At 53.2% G+C, this 21,698-nt stretch overlaps 1 protein-coding gene across 9 annotated transcripts in view; it reads right to left on the bottom strand.

Moving 5' to 3' along the window:
• PRKCB (protein kinase C beta) overlaps positions 1 to 21,698 on the bottom strand; it is a 131,208-nt gene that overhangs the window by 73,278 nt on the left and 36,232 nt on the right. For all 9 annotated transcript variants that reach the window (XR_012631134.1, XR_012631133.1, XR_012631135.1 and 6 more), the window contains one exon: positions 6,056 to 6,138. Coding sequence is in view for 5 of the 9 variants with exons in the window: in XM_074885907.1 (XP_074742008.1) it covers positions 6,056 to 6,138 (83 nt within the window). In the remaining 4 variants the exon portion in view is untranslated. The remainder of the gene's footprint in view (positions 1 to 6,055; positions 6,139 to 21,698) is intronic.

Genomic DNA, 21,698 nt, shown 5'->3' with positions numbered 1-21,698 from the left:
GCAATCCAGCAGGAAAGCAGCCCCGCTGTCTTCAGTACCAGAATTTATAGCTACAGCTTCATTCTCTACTGCAGAAAGCAAATAATTTTTTTTTTTTTTTTTTTCACTTAGAGGCCCTATCACATCTGTGTAATTAGTCCTCCTCTCCTAGCTGGAAGATTCCTATTCAGCGGGCTTTGCAAGGTTAAACACACACACACGCTCGCGCCCTCCTCAAGGAGGTTCAAACACAACTGGCTCAAACAGAAAACTGCTCCAAAGTAGGACTAGTCAACAGTAACAGAAAGAGACTTTGACATTTCACCGCTCTCCAGTTATTTTGTTATGCTCTGAAAAGTGTAAAATGTCAGCCTCCCCCCAGGGTTATCTGCTTGATACAGGCACAGGCCACCATCCTATAAAGCACTTAAGCCCATACTTAACTTCAAACAGATGAGTTTTATTTAAGTAACTAGTATTACTCAGGTGTTTAAAATTAAGCATCCATATATGCCATAAGCACTTTACAGGATGCAAAATGTTTTTCTCCTTGATTCTCAAGTAACTATGAAGTACTGCAAGATAAAGAGATCAAGGAGCAAAGTCAGAATATTTTTTTCTTTGAATACATTTTCTTTTTTTCCCTGGGCTCCATGACTAGCATACTAGAATAGAGCAGCTCTGGGGATGAAAACCAGCAGCCAGCTGGCATTAAAAGCTCCAGCCCAGGCTGGGATCTGGCGGGAACTGCAGCATCTCTCCTTTGCAGCCCCAGCCAGAGCCGCCTCTTCCAGCCGCCGCTCTGCCCCTGCAGATGCCGAGCATGGGGATGCCATCTCCCTGAACAAATCTCTTCCCTCTCCAGCTCAGCAAAATCACGTGGCCCACTGTAACGACAAACATGCTGCAAGGTTTAAACAAATGCAATAAATTAAACTCACTCTTTCTGCTAGATTTCACTGGATATTTGTATTTGTGAAAGGAAAGACAGCCAGATTGCTGCACCGACTGGAAAAGCGCATAGCTGTAACCATTACAACCTAGATGCTACCAGCATTTGACATAATTATAGGTCGCTCTGGAGTCATGCCGTGGTTATTAGCAACAACAGAGCAGAGGAAAACAGGAGCTTTGCATCAGTTCCAAATGAAGCCTGTGTCCTGGGCTCATTCCTGAAGCAGACAGGACGCTGCTGTTTGCTGAAGTAGTTTTCTGTCTCCTGATTCAAAGCTCCTGAAGGATTATATTGCTGTAAGAAGCTTGATTGTCAGTGCAGAAGGCACAAAGTTTGCCCTGCATGCACCCCAGTTACACCCCAGCTGAGAGTCGTGCAGGGGTACAAACCAGAGGGTCTCCCAGAGGGCTTTGACAACGACCAAAAAATCCACCTACAGAAGTGCCATTTTTGCTCCCTGCTTTAACTCCCAAGCATCTGCATTCCTCTCTTCATTTCCAGAAATAATGTATTAAAAATTAATTAACACCAACTGGGCAGCTTTTACCCATCTGCTTGATGAGCCACAGTGGCAACTCTCACCCAGCCATAAAAGCCAGCCACAGAGAATTCGATCAAGGGCCTTTACACACGCCCTGGTATCGAGTGGCGCCTCTTAAAATGGGACAACTGAGATTTAATTTAAACCTTTCCCTTCCCAGGCAGAGGCTGCCCACAGTAACCTGCAGCCGCAGGGCAGGAGGAGACAGACGTGGGAGAGACCTGCTGGGCAGGGGCTGATCAGGGAGCAGGACCAGGCTGTCCGAGGGCTCTCCCAGCTTGGAGAGGGCTGGTGGGGAGAAAAAGAAAAGCATCGCATCCCCCTTCGGCCAAAACGCCGCAGAGAAACAGGCGAAGCATCTCCCTGGTACCTGCTGCCTCTCCTGCCAGCTGCGAGCTGCCACCCAGATGATGAGCAAGGATGAGAAAGCGGCGCCCGGGCGGGCTGCCCAGCGCCCGAGCAAAGCTCCGGAGGTGGCATCTGGATGACAGCCGTCCCCACTCTCCCCTGCCAAACTCATTTTCCTTGAGCAAGGTTAAGTGGTTTCAGCATTTCCATCTCGCTCTGCCCTGATCGCCTTCGCTGGCACCTTTTCTGTTGGTTTTGCACCAAACCAGGAAGGGTTTCTAGCCCTGTTGCCCCAGAGCACCCACCCAGCTGCTCCCGCAGCAGCAATGGGCCACACGCAGCTGCAGGGCCAGTGGTCCCCTCACCCTCTCTGGATGCCCGCAGCCACCCAGCCCGGGGAGTGAGCCTGGGGGCTCTGCTCAGACAGCAGCTCCTTCTACGGTTACATTATGTATAAGGCTGCTTTAGGTGCAAGATTTCATCTCTGCATGCACAAATATCTAAATGTATATATTTTTGGCTATATGCCACACACCGCTTGAAGCCTGGACTAAGGTCTGCAGGGTGCTAGATCCGCAAGTGGGTCTCACTGCCATTTTCTTCACACGTTTTAGATGACAGAGAAGAGAGCGAGCGCCAGTGTCAGAGCTAAATCCACAAGGCCAGAAGGAATCTCACAGCGTGACGTTACTCAGCAGCACAGGTGGTTGTAAAACCTCCAGCACCACTGGCTGCCCGGCGGGCTCAGGGCCGGCAGCGCGGCTGACAGAGGGGCTCTGCCATCTCATCCACACCCCGAGCGCCAGCACCGTGCAGAGGCACCCAGACGCACGTGCGTGTGCAAGCCCGTTAGAGTGCCTGGATGGCCAAACTCAACTCTCAGGGAAGGGATCACCTTCCAGCCCCTCCTCCTCGCCCCGTGCCCTCTCCAGCTCTCCCGCAGCCGCAGAGGCAGCGAGAGCAACTGCCCAGAAACAGCAGCATGGAGGCGTGCGGGGCAAAGCCATCGCTTCCCTCTCATGCAGCTCTACCCACCCCAAGCGCCGTGCGGGCGTCCCGAGATAGAGAAAGAGGGGCTAGAACCCCAGCCGAGCAACGTCCTGTGAGCGGAGCGACGGAGCCCCATCCTCGACCGCCCGTGCCTCGCTCCCTGCGAGCCACACAGCGAGCGGGCAGCAGCTCCTGCGCTGCAAGACGCTGCTCGCTCCCGGCACAGCAAAGCCCTCAGGGGCTTGTGTCCTGTGGCTCGACATCAGTGCCACCCACCCCTGGGGTTTGCTGTACAGAATCACAGAATCATCTCGGTTGGACAAGCCCTTGAAGATCCTTGAGTCCAACCATGAACCTCTGACTGTTCTCAACTCCACCAGATCCCTCAGCGCTGGGTCAACCTCACTCTTCAACCCCTCCAGGGATGGGGACTCCCCCCCTGCCCTGGGCAGCCCATTCCAATGCCTAAACGTGGAGACCATGTGGAGACGGGGCCAGCGGTGCCACAGCAGCTCCCACAGAGGCTGCGCAGGAGGGAGCTGTCAACACCCAGCAGCCACAGTTCAGGTGGAGGGTACGGCCATCACCCCAGCCCAGGAACACCCCGCTGGCTGCTTTGGGGTCAGGGGGCTCAAACAGGACCGCAGCAGCCTCTCCTGACCTTCAGATTCATACAGACTTGTTACAGTCTGCAGGACCAGAGTACTCATGGATGCATTAGTCTCTCTCGGGTTGGCATCTCCACAGCATCTCCTCTTCCCCTCCACTAATTTTTAAGGTTGAACAGCCACCGACACACCGCAATTAGCAGTAGCCCCTATGGAGAAGAAAGCCTTCAGTGAGGACAGTGATAGTCGTATGCAAAGTGCCCAGGGAGGGGGGATTTAAGAAGCCACCTTGACTAATTGTCTGGTGGGAAGTGGAAATAAAACTGAGCTTATCAAACGGTGCACAAGCCCAGCTCTGGAAGCACCCGTTCTTGGGGCTGCCCCGGCAGCACCCCCAGCAGCCACACCGGCAGCACGCGGGGGCAGGACCCAGGCTGTGGCGGCACCGACTTCAGCAAGCTGGAAGACACCTACTAGGGCAGCTCAGCCTGTGGAAAACAGCCAAAAGCTTCTTTACCAGCTCGTTACAAGGAACACTCTGCCAAGCATCCTCTCTGGAGGTGGAGGAGCTGTCAGGGAGGCTTCAGCACGTCGGAGGCACTGCGCTGTGCAGCCGGGGCTGGGGGGGCTGCAAGCGCACGTGCCCTGAGAAATCCGACAGCAAGGGCTCAGGGGAGAAACGGGGTTTTGCACAGGCAGGTCCCTTGATCAGCCACAGACCAAGCTTGGCTCTGGGATAAAGTCAGCGCTGTGCTAGAGCCAGAGCAGTGACCGGGTTCAAGGGTAGCTCTGGGGACGTAGGGGGTGACAGGGACTCTCCCACCCCAGTCCCCTGCCCGGTGTCCCCAGCAGCTCTGCCATGGAGCTGCCCAGCGGTTCTTTGGGCCCAAAGTCCAGCCAGATTTCTCAGATCCAAAGCAGAAATGCCCCAAGCCCAGCACACTCATACAGGAGGAGAAACCAGAGAAAAGGGGAAGCCCCAAGCCTGCCCTCTGGTTTGGCTGGAGCAGAAGCGCAGTTTTGGTGAAGGATCCCAGACCACGCTCAGCCCTTCCCCTCCACGTCCCCCACAGCCTCTCCTGCCAGCGTCCGCCCGAGGGGCACAGGCGGCTCTGCCCGCTGCTGTACCCGAAAGGGGCTGCCCCCCAGCTCTGCCCCTTCCCCGCGAGCCTCGCCCCCTCCCCAAAAGCTCCCACTTATCACTATCACAGCAGGCAGCCCCACTCTGGGCAGGGTGACTGACAACGTGTGTTTAGCCTCCACCTTCAGCTGCCTGTTACACTGCCTGCTCCCACTGGTTCTATTTTTAAGGGTGAGAGTTGTGGTGCACTGTCGTTTCCCCAATTCAATCTCTTTTCTCCTAGCAGTTCCCCAAATTAGCCAGTTTCCACAGTAAAACACAAAAACTGCCAGACAGACCTGAAAGGCGCTGGCAGAACCACGCCGAGGAGCCTAAGCCAGCTCCGCTCCGCTGCTCCAGCTCTCACTCGCCCCCAAAAGCCCGGAGATTCACCGGGAAATCAAGCCCTTGTGAAAATGAGGCTGGGGACTTAAGACAGCGGGCATTTGGGTGCTTTTCTGGTTTTTAAAGAACGGCAATGTTGTTTTCCAAAAGTCACATCGAGACTGGTATTTCCCAGTAACTCTGTTGTCCCTGATGATGCTGCCTGGCCAGCGCTGTGTTTTCTGAGGGAGTCAAAGCAAACACAGCGACACTGACCACACAAATCACAAGCAGTGAACATGAAACGCGCCTGCGGAGTTTTTTTTTTCCCCTTGAGAAGACCAAACATATATATTGGTTTAATTAAACCTGCAAGATGATACAAAACAGACTTGAAGAAACTGTGCCTGCTTTTAGCGAGAAGGCCCCCAGCGTGAGGAGCAGGGATGCTGCAGGCCAGCGGCCCAGAGCCCCGACACCGGGAACGCCGCACGACCGCGGGGCAACGCAGGACCGGCACGGCGTAACGACACGGGGCAGCGATGCCTTCGGAAAAAGTGATGAGCTGAGGGGGAACAGGGACAGGAACGTTCCCCGGGGCTGACTCTAGTCTAGCAGAACAGTAGGCATCTGTTAAACGACAGCTGATTCTTTCAGGTATTTCGCTTGTGACAAAAGGAATTGATCAAGGCCTTGAAACAAACCCTGCCAGAAGAATCTTCTTCAGCTGGGGGCACACTGGCCAAAGACTTAAAGCAGCTTTTTAACACTCAGTGCTTCATGCATGTTAATTAACCCCAAAACTAAAACCTCGGTTCAGGTGGCAGACCCTGGAAATGTCGTTTTACCGATGGGGAAACTGAGGCTGCGGCTCAAGGGACTGAAGGGAGACGGGGCAAGGCTGCAGGCTCAGCCCCAAACAGAAACATCTCTGCGTTCCCGCAGGTTCTCCCTGTTCTGCTGAGAGCACGTTACTGGACGATTTGAAAGTGTTTTAAGTGTCTCCAAAATATATGAGAGCCCACACAACTGTGAATAACAATGAATTAGAAATGCTTGTGAAATAACAGCACAGAAGTGTCGTCAGCCAAGAAAGCTGGAGGAACATCATCTCCAAATCGCTGTGGAACACGGTGATCCACAAACCACCGCTCTGTGCCTTCTCTCAGAGCACCAGACCGGGTACTTACATCCGAGGCAGGGCCTTTGTCAGCACCGGGGCAGGAGAAGGTAACAAACTCATGGCACCGCTTGTGCACGACGAAGCAGCAAACTGCAAAGAGAAGACAGGAACAGTGTCAGGGATACGTTAAGGGATTGGCACCACGTGAATCCAGAGCTGGAAAAAATAAAAAGCTATTACGTCTGATTTATGAGAAGAGGCATACAGGACTCTGAGCAGGCGTCTTTATAGTAAACCTGCTGCAGATTTTTAAACCTTACTGAATATTATCAACTGACCAGGCATTTCAGCAAAACTAAGCAGAAGCAAAATGTTGAGCAAATGTCAAAGGCGGGCTGAGAATCCTCATGTTCGCTTTGAGCTCATTGTCACTCGCAGCACACGCTCTGAGGTCACCACCGTGTATAAAAAGAGGGAGAATCTGGCATTCGCGGGTATCTGAGCTGAAAAGTGCATGTGTCCAAAAATGGAAGATTGTACTGATAGGAACAGGTGGGCAATTTTCCTCCCACAGCTCTGCTTTTCCTCAGCAACTCCACAGCCTCCATTTGCCAGACCAGAAGACACGTACGTCTTCCTCTCCTCACGCACGCATGTCGATGACAAAGTCACCCTTCTGGGAACAGCCCAGCAAAATTAATCCCAACGTGCCATTACCCAGACTGTCAAGTGTAAGTATCCAGAGCTAAATCCACACCCCTTAAACCACCAAACCCTTACAGCACATGCTAATCTGAAGCTGCCAGCAGTATTTTTCCAGTCTGTGCAGTCAAAGCGCTGTACTTAAAGGCTAATTTTTTCCCTAAACGCCAAATAAGCACCTTACTTTCAGAGACAGACCTTAAAAAGGCCGCTAGGCACTGCAGGTAACTTCAGCTGATGGCCCAGGTCCTTCCCTGGGGGTCTCAGCCCACCTCGCCCTGCAGCTGGAGGTGGCTCCACTGCTTTGAGAAGCTGGGGTGGCCCAGGCCTGGGGAACAGCGGCACCACCTCACACCCCACATCACCCCCTCCTGGGTACCAGCCCCCCCCAATCCAACTGCGCTCTGCACCGCATCCGCATTGTGCCCCATCCCGAGGGATGGGACCTCGGCTCCGAGGCAACACCATGCACAAAGGGAGCCCATGCAGGAACGGAGCGAACCCAACAACTGCTGATTTTGTGAGCAAAGCAAAGCTGTGCTTTGTCTGGGGGAAACCCGGGCACCAAACTCGGCTCAGTCTCGGGGGTGCTTTATTTGCCACGTCCTTTTCCCAAGAGCTGCAGTTCCAGTCACTCTTTCATTTAGTGTAAGATGAGATGCACAGTCTACCAGGGTTCAGAGAAATCGAGCACATAAACCAAATGGAGCAGTGCAAAAACGAAGCACGTTTCAATCGCATCACTATCAGACTTTTCCTAAAGAGCAAGGAAAAGGCAAGTGATGTTTGCCATTAAACTCACAATCCCCTTATTGTGCCCTGCTACATCCAGCTTTAAATCGATTTTCCTTTTCACATTTTTCATTATGAAAAAAACAAACCCAGAAGGTTTGAGAGGCACAACAGCTGCCAAGAACTCTCTCCTCACAGGACCTCCCACTTGCTTTTCTGAGTCTAACAAATAAACATTTTTTTGAAAACATCGTCCACCATTTCTATCATCTGTATACAGAGACAGAGCATCTGGGAAGCAGGAAGGAAGAAATTAGAACTCTATTAGCAAAGATTTGTCCTGAAGTGTGTGTATAAACTCAATAAGGCTCTGTGACACGCCGGAGCGCAGGCGCTGTCGGGAGGTTGCACGCTGATGCCAGCATCTAGGCTGTGGTGAGGGATTCCCAGCGGAGCTGGAATAATTTCAGTTCAACAGAAGAAACAAGATTGCGACTAGGCTGAACCTCCTAAGGCCATTTCTCCATGCCAATATATAAAAAGGCTGCTGGATGCCAACCTGGCTCTGAGGAGTAGGTAAAAGAAAGAAAAGCAGGTCCTTTGGTGCTCCCCCAGCTCCTAAGAAACTTCTGCTCTTTGGGGACAGCGATACTGGTTCCTGCCTGGGGAAAATAACCTTCCTGCCTTTGCGGTGACAGAAGCTGGAGAAGGAACAAAGCAGGAGATGTCTGTGCCGGGCTGCCCATGGGTGATGGCCCGGCTCTGCTGCGCCTGGCATGAACCAGGCGCTGGCAGCAGCTGCCCTCCCAGCCCTCGCCTGGCACCGAGCATCCCGCTGGGCCGGACTCTGCTCCACAGGGCTTTGGAGAACACAGCCACCACCAATCCTGTCCAATAGGACAAGAGGGAATGGCCTCAAGCTGTGCCAGGGCAGGGTCAGACTGGCTCTTAGGAAGGATTTCTTTGCAGAAGGGGCTGTTGGGCGTTGGAATGGGCTGCCCAGGGCAGGGGGGGAGTCCCCATCCCTGGAGGGGTTGAAGAGTCGGGTTGAGCCAGCGCTGAGGGATCTGGTGGAGTTGAGAACGGTCAGTGTGAGGTTCATGGTTGGACTGCATGGTCTTCAAGGGCTTTTCCAACCGAGATGACTCCGTGTGATTCTGTGATCTCTCCCGAAAGGCACGACGGCCACGTGAGAGCCGACCGCCTTCCTCTCCCAGCACCCCAGCCCGCCCCACATCACAACAGATGTCCGTGCCCCACTCTTCCCATCTCCTAACCACCCCTTCCTTCTCCCAGCAGACCCACCTCACGCCCTGCGTTGGCTGTTTGCTGAGCTGAGCCCCACAGCAGCTCCCTGGAAAGCCCTTCCGAGCCCGGGCAGCCCTGCCAGCACCCCCCGATGCCAGCACCCCCCCGACACCAGCCCGATTAACTTCTGTCCCTCGTAATAGCGGCTTCACCACGCTGGCGATTTCTGAGTGTGCTCACCGCTTCGCTTCCCACAGCGGCTCCCCTGAACAGGGCAAGGGCAGGCTGGCAGCTTGGCTTTACTCTATGGAAAGTTGGAAATGCGACTTTTCTATTTTTGCTCTTGCAGAAAGCTGCAGTGCTTGGATTTGAAAAGCAACACTCCTGGATCCCCCTGTGCAGACGCACCGGACCAGGGCCCTGCTCTGGCAGTGCATTCACAGGGATGCGTCGCTCCCCAGAATACATGTTGCACAGCCAGGAGACACAGCACATCAGCAAAGCTGTGGGTTTCAACTGCATTTGATTTAAAAAATTAAAAAAAAAAAAAAAAAAAAAATCAAAGTCTTACGTTCTGCTGTGAATGAGAAGAATCTGCAGCGGTGTTCTATACTCCGCTCATTACAAATTATGTTGTCAGGGAGAAGTCAGGTGAGGAGAAATTAGGAGGGAATCTGAAGCAGCAAGGGAAAGGCCAACACAGGACTGATGCTCGCAGACGTGTGAGAGGACTGGAGCAAGAGAAGCGCACGTGCGTGCACACAGCCACCCTGGGCGAGCGCTGGCTCTCGCCTCGCCGAAGACACTACAAACGCAGAACACACTCATTTTACATTTTCACTTGCATAAGCCAAAGAGGTGAAACGCCCATTTCTAGTGCTGACAGACTACAAAGTCAGTGTCAGAGAAGCTCAAAACCGTCCCAGATTTTTATTGCAGCCTCTTCCCCATACTCTTTTAAGGTTTCACTGAAGAGTTCAATTATTAAAGATGGCATTAAATATGTACACACAGGTAACACCTCCTGCCCTTTGAGCAGGGACCTAAAGAATGCACACAAAATGCAGTATTTTCTCTTCAATTTGCAAAATAATTGCTGTGTGTTCAAAACATTCATATTACAGCTCAATTAAGCAAATGACACCCGAGTCACTGCAAGTCATCTTTGTGGCAGCTGAATTTTGCGCAAGAATAGCAGGTTCTCCCGCAATGGGTGCTCACAGAGATCGTAAGGACCCTCCGTTGGAAGATGGTGAAGCGTTAATACCTCCCCAAGCACCCAAAGCAAACAAGAGGCTTGCTGCCGACCGTGGCAGTGTGGGCTTTGCACCCAACGCTTCGAAGGAAGCTCTGCAAGCCTTGGAAAGATCCATTCAAACGTTCCACGCGTGCTTAGGCGAGTACTCAATCCATGGAGGAAAACAGCCAGTAGAATTACACGGCTACAGGAGCTTAGGCCAGTAATCTGCCTTAACTCCTAAACCTGCATCCACAGAGGTGAGAAGATCTGACAGATCTTTCCTCCCGTGCCTACCCCGGAGCACTAGGCCGGGAAGAGGGTGCTGCTCTCTGCCGTGCCGAGCAGGGCCGGGCGCTGGCTCCCCTCGAGCACGGTACCAGGGCGGGCAGCGAGGCAGCCGCGGCAGGTCTGCCAGGACCAGCCCTGCCATGCCACTCCTCCTTTCATCACACTTCAGCATTTCAAGCCTGTATCTTTGTCAGTTTAGAAACTACAGTACAAGCAGCAGCTTTCCCGGGTTGCTAATTAGACAGTTAATTTGTAAATCATATTACATGGATAATAAAGTTATCAAATCCTACTGGTGAGCTACAAATGTCCTGAGTCATTTGTATGCAGCAAAAATGAAACATTAACCTTTACCATTTGTTATTGCATAATGCAAGAATGTTTACTGGCCCTAAATTATTCTTTATAGCTACCTCCACTGCAGGCATCTGGGGAGAGATCTCTGTCTTGAGGAACCGAAGGGTACAAAAACCTACAAAAGAGGCAGAACCCTCGAGCTCAGTGACTCTTCACAAGCTTTTGAGACTTGCTAGAAAACACACTTTTAAGAGCAGCCCCAGCATGGTTTCCTGAGAAATCCGGGGAGACTTGCCCCAAAGCGTCAGGGCAAGATCACACATCTCCATTCCCTGTGATTCTGATGCAGTTTTGTGAAGAAAGGTCTCGTAGAAGGTTCGTTTTCAGAGCTAAGAAACCACAGTAGCAACACGGCACCAGGGTATTTTGAAACTCTAGGAACTAGGCTTATTTTGAAGGATGAAAAGAGACAAAATGCTAACAGTGTAGCTTAAAAAAATATATATATACTTAAAGGATTCTCGGCCTAAACCACTGCTCAAAAATCCTTGAGAAAAACCATAAAGCAGTTTCCCAAACTGATCACAGAACCTGCCAACCAGAAAAACCTCATCAAAACGCATTCCAAGAGGATGAAGCTTGCGGAGCATGTGTCCGGCTGCTCCTCCAGCAGGGGAAGGGACCTCCCGGGGAAGCGAGCGCAGCGCGGCAGTCGGCAGAGCAGCCATCGGCTCCGGGCTGCTGACAGCCAGCCAACGCAGGCTGCTGAACGCAGGGAGACAGGCCAGCAAATTAAAGCTTTATTCAACAGCGTGCGGACGGGAGCCGTCGTACGTTTGCGTGTTTTGGAACAAGGCTGCAAATTATGGCAGCAGACAGAAGCCCCTGGGAAGTGCTCAGCAATGGCAGGAGGGACAAACCCAGCACTTGACTGCGCTGCACGGAAATAGTGCTGCAAGAAGTGAGGTAGAACTCCCCTAACTGCTGAGGATTTTTGTCACCCCAGACCCACGGCCTGTGCCTGAGCTGAGCTGCAGGCTGGACGCTGATCTTGGTGATTACTTCGCTGCACACGGCCGGTGCGTGTGCCCTGCATCCCAGCACTTCTCCTGTGAGGTCAACAGGCCGCAGCCAACAACAAAATCCTCGCTGAAAGCAAAAAATAAGAGAGGCCAGACCTTGACATTAACCAGAGCGCAATTAGAGATGAGCAGGTGCTTCCAGCACCGTGAAGCAGCTCTGGGAGCAGCCAGGCAGGGTTTAAGGTACCTCACCTCGACGCGTGGGAGAGCTGATGGGAACAGCCAGCTCCCGACGTTCTGCACCCGCAGAGCTGCGCGGCGCTCTGGCATGCCAGGCTCTCAGCACGGGGACAGCTTCACACACCCGGACCGTCACGAGCACCCGACCTAGCAAGGCACCGGGCAGAGCCACTAATAAGGAATTTCCTTGCAGCCGCTGCAGCTTGTCACTGGTGTAGCCAGTCCTGCAGGAACGGAGAGTCCCCTTGTCCCTCCGACGCTCCCAGTAAAAGCAGTAAAAAACTCTTTGTCGGAGGGGACAAGAAAAGATGTTCAAGGTCAGCATTTATGCCCCTCAAGGCTCGCCAGGACGGGCTGAGCAGCTGGCAGCCCTGGGCAGGGGGATGCACCTGCCCACCCCGTGCTCTCGGTGGCCGCGAAGGAGCGTGGTCCCCCCTGTTCCTGCCCACCCTGCACAGGGAGTAGCCCCAGCCCATGAGGCTGAAGCCCACCCGTGCGAGGGGCTCCCACGGCCGATAGCCCGGGGCTCTGCTCTTCTCCCACGCAGCAGCCCAGGGAGGAGCAGGAGCAGCCCTGGCCGTGCTGGCTTTCCCCGCTGATGAGCAACGCAGGTATCGCCGCCTTTCTCACACTTTCCTTCTCCTTCCGAATATTTTAATTTCTTCTGTTTACAAAATGTAAACAAATGCAGAAGAGCTTCCCCACCATATGCACCACAGCTCACCTCGCACGCTCTATCTCCATTCGGATGCTTTCCCAAAAGCAGACAGTTGGGCAGTTTGCCCAAAGATACAACAATGCTGAGATTTGCTCTTAGAATACAAAATCCTTCCCAGTCCGGTGGCTTCTGCCCAGGAAAAGCCCTTTATCAAAGCTTTAAGCTCCTTATACTCACATCAAGCTACCCGGGGAGCCAGCCCAATGTGAGCATAGCTATTCCCAGGAATATCAAAGCCCAGAAAAGTCTCAGGGTTAGCATTTTATTTGCAAAGTCCAAGTGTCTGAGACTGCTGAGCCCATCCCAGACAGCAGCAGCAGACCCAAGCGCTGGAGCTGCATCTCTGCCTGTGCTGTTACTGCCAGGACACATATTTCTCTGACACAGTGGCCAGTCCTGCTCAGAGCCGGTACTTAGGGGCCGCGTTTCTCCAGAATCCTTTGACCTTGTTCCAGATCGGATTTTTGGGATGCTAGAAGCACACTCTAGAGGGAAAACTGCCTTGCCCCGTACCCTAGCCACGCTGCATGGATCTGCTCTGCACAAGGAGCCAGATGACTGCCAAGGGTCACAGATGCTGGAAGCAAAGCAGTGGCATTGTGCCTCCAAAGCACCACATCTCCACGCTGCCCAGAAACGCCAGGAGAGCCCCAAAGCTGCCTCCAAGCCGCAGCAACGCCGACACAAGCTCTTGGCTGTCTGCATGGGGCCCTGGCGCCAGCCCACAGCTGAGGGCTTAAAAATGCCAGGAGAGCACAAACCTGCACCGTCCCTGGCAAGCAGAGCAGGGCTGGCTCGAGATGATAAATCATTTCCTGACCCCTGCACGCTATCAGCTTGGAGCCTGCCACATGAGATCTGATTAGCCTCATCTCCCACACGAAACGTCGTTAGCTGGCAGGAAGGTATCCAGCCCTCCTCAAAAACCCCAGACGCTGTGACAAATGACTTCCTGCAGGAATGAACCCTGCCTAGCAACTCCATGCTGCAGAGAGCGGCGTTGCCTTTTATTTGATCTCCATTTGTTGCTCTAATTTCATTGCATGAACTCCGTGTCCTGATGTTCTGAAGAAGGGGTTCATCAATTTTCCCTGAGTCCTTCACAAAATGAGTAGTTCAGGGGAGCCACCTCGGATGCCTCCCCCTGAGTACATCTCCTCCCCGAATACACGTTCCCGCAGCAGGGAAGCCCCTCGTCCACCTCCGCTGGCCAAGGGAGAGGTCTGGAGGCACTGAGAACAGTCTCAGATACTGTATGTCAAGTAAAGCAGACAGATGGAGAGGTAACAGAGACAGAAGAAGGTTCAAGCAAGATTCATCTAAAAATCAAACCCCAGGAGTACTTAAACCCTCCTCAGAGAGCTGACGGAGCCGTGATTTAGCAGATGGTTCTAATATCATAGAGCTCGAAGATTATTTCGAGCATATCTCATAGCTGCTCCCTTACAACCTGTGGAAATTCTCATTTGGATAACGTTTCTGCTTCCTAAATAACACAAGATTCAGGAAACAGCTTGGAATTTGGATTATCAAAACTGGAGAAAACAAAATAACCCCCCCCAAAAAATATTTTCAAAGGAGCTTTGTGTTGATCCACCTACGCTGGGCAAACCCACGGGGTCAGAGGCATTGGCCCAGCTCTGCCCTGATGATGGACCGAAATGCACCACAGCCAGCAGTTGCCCACAATTTTCCATTCCCATGTTAAAAAATAAGACTCGCTACATCAAAACAAGTCAGTGAAGCATGGTAATCATAAAATAAGGGGAAAGAAGGTTTCCAGGAGGGGAAGTCCTGAATTTCTGACAGCACTTTACAGCTTTTAATCACTTACAACGCGGAGAGAAAACAAGCTAAAATTTGCCTTGTCTGGATTTAATCCCCAGATTTGGTTAAAAGCTTTCTGGAGTTCTTACAAGACAACAAATATCTTCAGCTCCTCACCAGACTTCAGCGGTTTTCCCGTTGTCAGCTCCAGAGAGACACAATAAAAACGACCGTGCTCTGGGATTTTGGGACTGCAATTCTCAGCAGAAACGTACCGGGGAACCGCTGCAGGGCTGGGGATGACGGGGGGTTACGGCGAGTCACGGGCTGATGCACTGGTTGTGTCTGTTTGCTCGCTGGACCCGAGGATGAAGCAAGAGACGTAGAAGGCTCTGCCCTTACTCGTTCGGTCTGTGCCCGCCTCCGCCACGGCACAGCAAAACCCCAAGGACCGACGAGCAACTTCTATCCCCGGGAAGACAGCGGGGTTTGGCCGATGGGCACCGTCGGGCCCGCAGCCCCGCCAAGGCGACTGCACAGTGGCACCCCGAGCTGGGATGGGCAGGAAGGTTAACGGGGGGGAGAGAGGCCCCTGGGGAATGGGGGCAGAGGGGGAGACGCCACTGAGTCAGGCAAAAGCTGAAGAGGGGTGCAGGGGGTAAGGAGGGGGAGAAAGCATTTCTGTACGGTTTGGGTGTCTCACAGAAACGGAGAGCTGTTTTTCTTAAGAAAGAGGAGGAAAAAGATAAAGAGCGAGCGAGACATCAGGCTTCTCTTCTGCAAGGTCTCACCAGCCGTATTTCTCTAGAAGACTCTGACTGCCTGAACAGCTACAAAGATTTTCAATCCAAGAAAGCGATTCTTATGCAGGCCAGTTAATTCTGTGCTAACGGTACAAAGAAAAACCTTCATTACCAATTTGAAGAGGCCTAGCCTTGCAAATTAGTGCTGAGAAAGCTGTCATTCAGTGCCAGGAAGATAAAACTGCATTTCCTGGTATTTCTGAAGTAAAAGCAGCAGGATATATATTTTTAAAGCTACACAGTCTTCCAGCCATTATAAAAACAATTGGCACTATCCATTCTGCTCTCTGGCAGATCCCGTCAGCAGTGCCCAGAGCAGGGACCCTCCACTACAGGCAGGACTTTTGCCCGTCGTTATTCATCCCAGACTGGCTTCTGGAAAGGGAAGGAGTGTGGACGCAAACACCTGCAGGATCAGGGCCTGCCACGGGCTCCACGAGCTGTCCCTGACCAAGCAGCCCCTTGGCTGATGCCATCTTCCCTTTTCCCAGGGAGAGGAGAATGCTCCTGCTCCTCCCGGCCCCCCAAGGCCCTTCCCCAGCACTGCAGGAAGGACCAAGCCTTCCAGGCGAGGAGCTTGGCGATGGGGACTACGTGTCTTAAGAGCAGGAATCCTCTCTTTTCTGCAAATTCTTGTTGAGGAGAGGGCACACTGAAATACCCTCATTTATTCAGGCTCCTTGTCTGCCTGTACACCCAGTACCAGCTCACATCTCTCGTTTACAGGGAGAGTTTCCAGTTCTCCAGGAAAACCAACCCCTCGCTCCTCTGCCTGCTGGCTGTTTGGGAGGCGAAGAGGGATAACGTCAGCTTTTGAACAAGGCTACATCTGCAGAGGTCCAGGATCCCGCAGGAAGAGCCCCCCTCTCCCGAAGCCCGTGATGCCGACTGGCTGGCAATGCCCACCGCTCTGCGCGCCCTGCCTGGGCTGGCAGCTACTTCCAGAGACACAAAGACATTAATTTTACATTAGAGAGCCTCGTCCCGGCTCAGACTTTAAATACTTCATCAGCACCTCTCCCATACCAAGCTGTAACAGAGATTCACTTTCAGACTGAATAATTTAGCCCCGCGCACCCTCCTGGCTGGTGCGACACACGACATGGCAGCTGCAGCTCTGCCAGCGGTGCCGGCAGGAACCAGCAGTGCCTGCAGTGGCTCGGTGAGCCCTGCCGAGCCCCGCCAGCCCAAGCCCGAGGTTGCTCAGGGACGAGGCACTTCTCAGCTCGCACCAGGCTCTGGCGCAGGCAGTAGGACTTGCTGTAACCTCCAAAGCAGGGCAAGAGCCCGGGCTGTGCAAGCCTAGCTTTACCCCATCCCCGACTCCTCCATGAATTACAAGTTTGAGGACTCCCCAGGAACGCTCCTGCGTAACTGATGCCCCAGGACAGGGAGGAAAACGCATTCAGGCGTCAAGGGGTTTCATGGGCAGGATCTGGGCTGCTCCTCACGCGGCCTCAGGCTGGATTTTGGAAGGCTCCTGCAGATGCTGTTGTCTCCTCCTCCCCTCTCTCTTCCTGAAGTTCACGGATGACTGAGCCTTTCAGCTTGCACTGTCTCCATGCTCTGGTGCTCCTCTGCTTTTCCACAGTATCTCCCACCCATGGCTCAGCATGGCAGCACCCACCTAATTTCCAAGACCAGGATGGCTTGGATGCAGCTGCCGAGCCCTTCCCCACCTCTCCACTGGGAGACTCTCTGCTGCCCATGCCCCTCACCACAGCACTGCCCACGCTGCCGCAACGGGGCAGGACACCCCAGAGAGCTTCCGACACATCCAGGCAGCAACAAATGGCACCAAGTCCCCCCTCCACACTCTGATCTCCAGCGAGGTCCGCAGAGGGTCGCAGCAGCACCAGTGAGCTGCACGTGCGGCCCTGGAGACGCTGACTTTTCCTCGTGCTCCAGTTCCACCCCCGAAAGGCACCTGCAGTTCAGACCCCCCCATCACACACCTGTAAAGCAAAAGCTCCTTGTCAACAAAAATCAAGTGAATCCAGTGGCTGCAGTGTCCAACACAGCAGGGGGAGGAAGGCCACTCTGCTGTTCACTTCTAAAAGAGACATATTTAATATTCCTTTTTTTTAAAGGGGTTAAATATTTTGAGTCCAGCCATGCACTTTTCCAAGGATTTGATTACATACGAACAAAATATCCCAAAAAGTCTGCAGCTTTTATGTGAAATACCAGTAATGAATTGACAACATCCTCTGCATGACAATGAATGTATTGAAGCCAGGCGGGATGAGGAACATCAATCATCCCCGGCAATATAATGGGTGTGGGTGGGGAAGGGGACGGTGACAGCGACAGAGCTCGGATTGGGGAAAGATCTTCGTTCTCCCACTGCATGTACCAGAGAAACACCTGGAGCTGCACCCTGGCTGCAAGGGATGGGGGGGCTGCAAGGGTAATGCAGCTGACCCGGCTTCTGCAGCTCTTGCTGGCGCAGGGTTCACCGCACATGGCAGAGGACGGTTCCCTCCACCCAGGAGAGAGCAAAAGTCTGTCTCCTGCTCCCTCTCCAAATTGCTCAGGCCAAGAAAACTGCCTGGGAGCAGCAGGCAGAGCACCCGAGCCGCCTCGATACCCTGCGGGGCGCCTGTCCCCAAGCGTGCAGGCGGGGATGGGTGCGCAGGTATGCAGCCAAGTCCCACCACAAAGCACGCTGCTGAGCGAGTGCCAAAAGCCCCTGGCAGAAGGGCTGGCCTGCAGGAACCTTCCCAGAGTGGCTGTTTGCAGCCAGCATTGCTGCAGGCCCCAGTGCTGGACCGGGGGCGGCCCGGCAGCACACGCAGACACCTCACTGAACCGCTCACCCGCTCTGCAGATCCAGCCACCTCCCGGGACATGGCCAGAGAGAAGTTCAAAGCCATGAGAACGAAGCCGACAATGTATTTCCCTGCAGGAAGCGTGCAGAAATCGCAGACACCTTTCTCCTCTGCTCCTTTCTCCCGTGCCAGGCAGAGACCCACGCACAGAACCAGGGGAACCGCACCAGCCGCGGACGTGCCCCCTCACCGGCCCTGACAGATGCCCTGAATGAACGGGAGGGAAACACACTATTCCCTCATCTTTCATTATAGCCAGGTGACACGTTGCAGCAGCACTCACAGGCAATTTTTCAAGTTGGAATTCATTTCTTTTCACGTTAACATCCCCTCTAACCTGTTTCTTAAAAGCCCAAATGACGAGCCTCACGAGATGGCATGGGGAGAAGTTTGTCACGGCCTCAGGCGGCGAGAAGGACGGCGCTGGGCTGGAGCGGGACGGCCCCAGCTCCCGGACGGTGGAGCCACCCTGCAGCAGTCGAGGCAAGCTGGGATGCTGACATTTCAGCAGCTCCCTGGGGATTGCAGGTGGAGGAGGAAGAGCAGCAGGTGCTGGCCAAGGCTGGGCTGATAAGAGGCTTCTCAAGGTGCAGGAGTGATGGACAAACTCAGTTTTTACCTTGGACAAATGGGGACAGGCAGCAGAGGAATGTGCTGCAGCCCCCCCTGAGCCTGGTCCCTTTGCAAGGGGATGGGGTCCCGGTCCCTGGAGACCTCCCTGGGGACACCTTTGTGCTGGTGCCACCTCTGCTCACACACCCCCATGCAACAGCTTCAGGATCTGTCCCAGCCCCCCGACAACACCTTCAGCATCTCCACCAGCAAGAGATGAAAAAATAAGTACTCTGTGATTAATCGAGGCCTCGAGGGACCAGATTAAACAGTCTTGGCAGTTAGTTCTGGATTTCTTACAAAGGCACGGGAAGACAGTAGAAAGCTGCAGCAGTCCCTGGAGGATGAACGCCGAGTCCTCTTAAAACCCTGCCTCGCCTGCACCAGTTACACAACTCACCACTCGCTCGCTCCTCGGGCTCGCTGTTGTGATGTGTTAAATTACAGATGGTCTCAATTAAAAGTGCGTAGATGGAAAGGAGGTTTGGAAAAAAAAAAAAAAACAAACACCAAACCCACAACCTGCACATGACAAGAAAGGGAAGATCATTAAAAACTTGGCAGCCTACTTTAACGCTGGTGACCTGGTAATTTAATATTGTAATTGAAACTCCAGGTCAGCCTCTTGAGAGGAGGTAGAAATATGGAGAAGTATCCCTGCAGGATCAGTCCTGCCCAGAGAACAAGTCAAACTTAAGAGGAGGGCAGTCCCAGGTGCAGATAACCCACCATCATCCCAATTATTATAGTTACATCTCAGAGCCCTAGAAGATGGCCGCTAGCTTGCTCTGAGGACATTACTTTTTCTAACAGCATATTAATCCCATTCAAGGAAGATAAAAACCCAGTCCCCAAAGTGCTAATAATGTAACTCAGTTAAAGCTGAATTTTGTCACTTATCTCCAAGACAGAGAGGGGAACTTCACTCCCATTTTCTTCCTCACATCCCCCCTGCACTTAAATTTTAATATGCTGAACACTGTCTTATTTCCAAAAGCAGAGACCAGGGTAATTAGTCAGCAGCAATGCTCAGATAACACTGCCTTCCCCTCCAAATAAGCAAAGCAGCTTCAGGGACACCAGGCTGGTGAAGGAGCTTTCAGCACTTCAGCAGCTCACGGCGACGCACCATCAGCCGGCGTACCACTGCCGTGCAGCTGCGTCCCACCACCTCGCCCTGCTCGTTCCACGTGTCCCAATTCCAGCTCTGCCTGGCACCCGCCCGCCTCTCCCGGCACCGGCACTGTCCGCCGGGCCCTAGCCCTGGCCCCGCTCCCTCTGCCCGTGCTAAGCACAGTCACAACCTTCGCAGCATCGAGCAAAAAGCCTCTCCATCCTCCGCGCCCACCACCGACCGCCCCCCGTTGCCACCATCAATCTTCCTGCCCCAGGTCAACCACACGGTTATTTTAAAATCCCTGCGTTTGACCACAATGCTGGTTTTTGTCCCTCTGCCCCACCAGCATCTGAAGATGCTCCCCCCAGCAGCGGTTTTGTCAGGCTTGCCTGACATAACCAGGGTAACCTCCAGTGATGCTTTCGCAGATGGGATTTAAAATTAATGACAGTTTCTCAAAAGATGCCTTTCAAACGCTACAGACCAGGATTAGCCTGCGGGGAGTAACAGGGTGTCAGACTGTGGAGAGGATCAGGAGACTCCCACAGCTGCTGGAGAGAAACCAGCCCACGTCTCCTTAAGTTCCCTTCGCGAACCTCGGCAGGATCTGCTGGGGCAGCTGCTACTCAAAGTCCCATGATGGCCACAGGATCTGCACAGATCTGTCTCAGGAATGTTATGGTTTCATCTGCCTAAAAGAGCTGGTGTCACACAAGCCTCAGTGGGGCACCAGAAGCCAGGGGCGAGCAGCCATCGAGGTGGCTCCAGCCTGGGAACAGGGACACCTCGCCCAAGGCAAGTGGGTTAGGAAGCCTTTTCTACAAATCCCAGGATGGTTTGGGTTGGAAGGGACCATAAAGATCATCCAGTGCCAGCCCCTGCCCTGGGCAGGGCCACCTTCCACTAGCCCAGGTTGCTCAAAGCCCCGTCCAACCTGGCCTTGAGCCCTTCCAGGGAGGGGGCAGCCACAGCTTCTCTGGGCAACCTGTGCCAGGGCCTCACCACCCTCACAGGGAAGAATTTCTTCCTTAGATCTGATCTAAATCTGCCTTCTGTCAGTTTAAACCCATCCCCTCTCATCCTATCCCTACATCCCCTGATCAAGAATCCCTCCCCCCTTTCCTGCAGTCCCTTTCTAGTCCTGGGAGGCTGCTCTAAGGTCTCCCTGGAGCCTTCTCTTCTCCAGCTGAACCCCCCCAACTCTCTCAGCCTGTCCTCACAGAGGAGCTGCTCCAGCCCCTGATCATCTTTGTGGCCTCCTCTGGCCCCGCTCGAGCAGGTCCATGTCCTTCTAATGTTGGTGCCCCCAGAGCTGGACCCAGCACTGCAGGGGGGTCTCACGAGAGCAGAGCAGAGGGGGAGAATCCCACCCCCCACCCCCCCCCAGGGTGCACCAAAACCGATGAGCATTAAACCAGTTTCCTGTATAAATCATGGAGTTTGCATACATTCAGAGCAACTCAGGATGATGGGGTCAGGGGTCAGCCACATGCCTCTAATGAAGTTGCAGTAGCTGACCTGTAACCATCTTCTCACTGGCGACCCAACCACATCAACTGCCCCAAGGCACCACAGGGTCTCGGGGGGCAGACGTGCTCCAAACAGACCCTGTCCTTCCCCCTGAACCTGCAGCACACTGAGACCCGTAGATGGAAGTCAAAGCAGAGCGAGAATTTCACTGTGCTTATAAGCCTCTGGCCAAGAAGCTTCATAATTCTGATATAAAAATTAATTTTCCATGGTACTGGAGATCCAGAGAGAGACTGAGCTACTTTGTGTTCCTGAAGACTAGAGCAAGAGAAATTTATGCTGAGCACACATGGCAAGATAAAGCACTCATTTCCTTTAGATAGCCTATTTAGGGTACAGAGCTCAGCCCATACACGGGTGAGAAATTTCTCAAGCACCCTTGGACAGAAGTGTCATTTCTTCTTTCCCAGTCACCCTCCAGGAGCACTCGTGAGCACTTGTGTTACCTCCGCAAACTTGTAACCAGGTGAGACAAGGGCTGGAGTTCAAAACTGGCCCTAGAAATGCGAATTAAAGGTCTTCAACCAAGACAATATCAAGAGTAGACAACAAACAGAGAGCTA

Source organism: Strix uralensis, chromosome 16, assembly GCF_047716275.1.
Source record: "Strix uralensis isolate ZFMK-TIS-50842 chromosome 16, bStrUra1, whole genome shotgun sequence".
In the NCBI taxonomy this organism is placed as follows: Eukaryota; Metazoa; Chordata; class Aves; order Strigiformes; family Strigidae; genus Strix; species Strix uralensis.
Note: the sequence above shows the minus strand (reverse complement) of the source record. Positions and strands in the feature narration are given on the sequence as shown.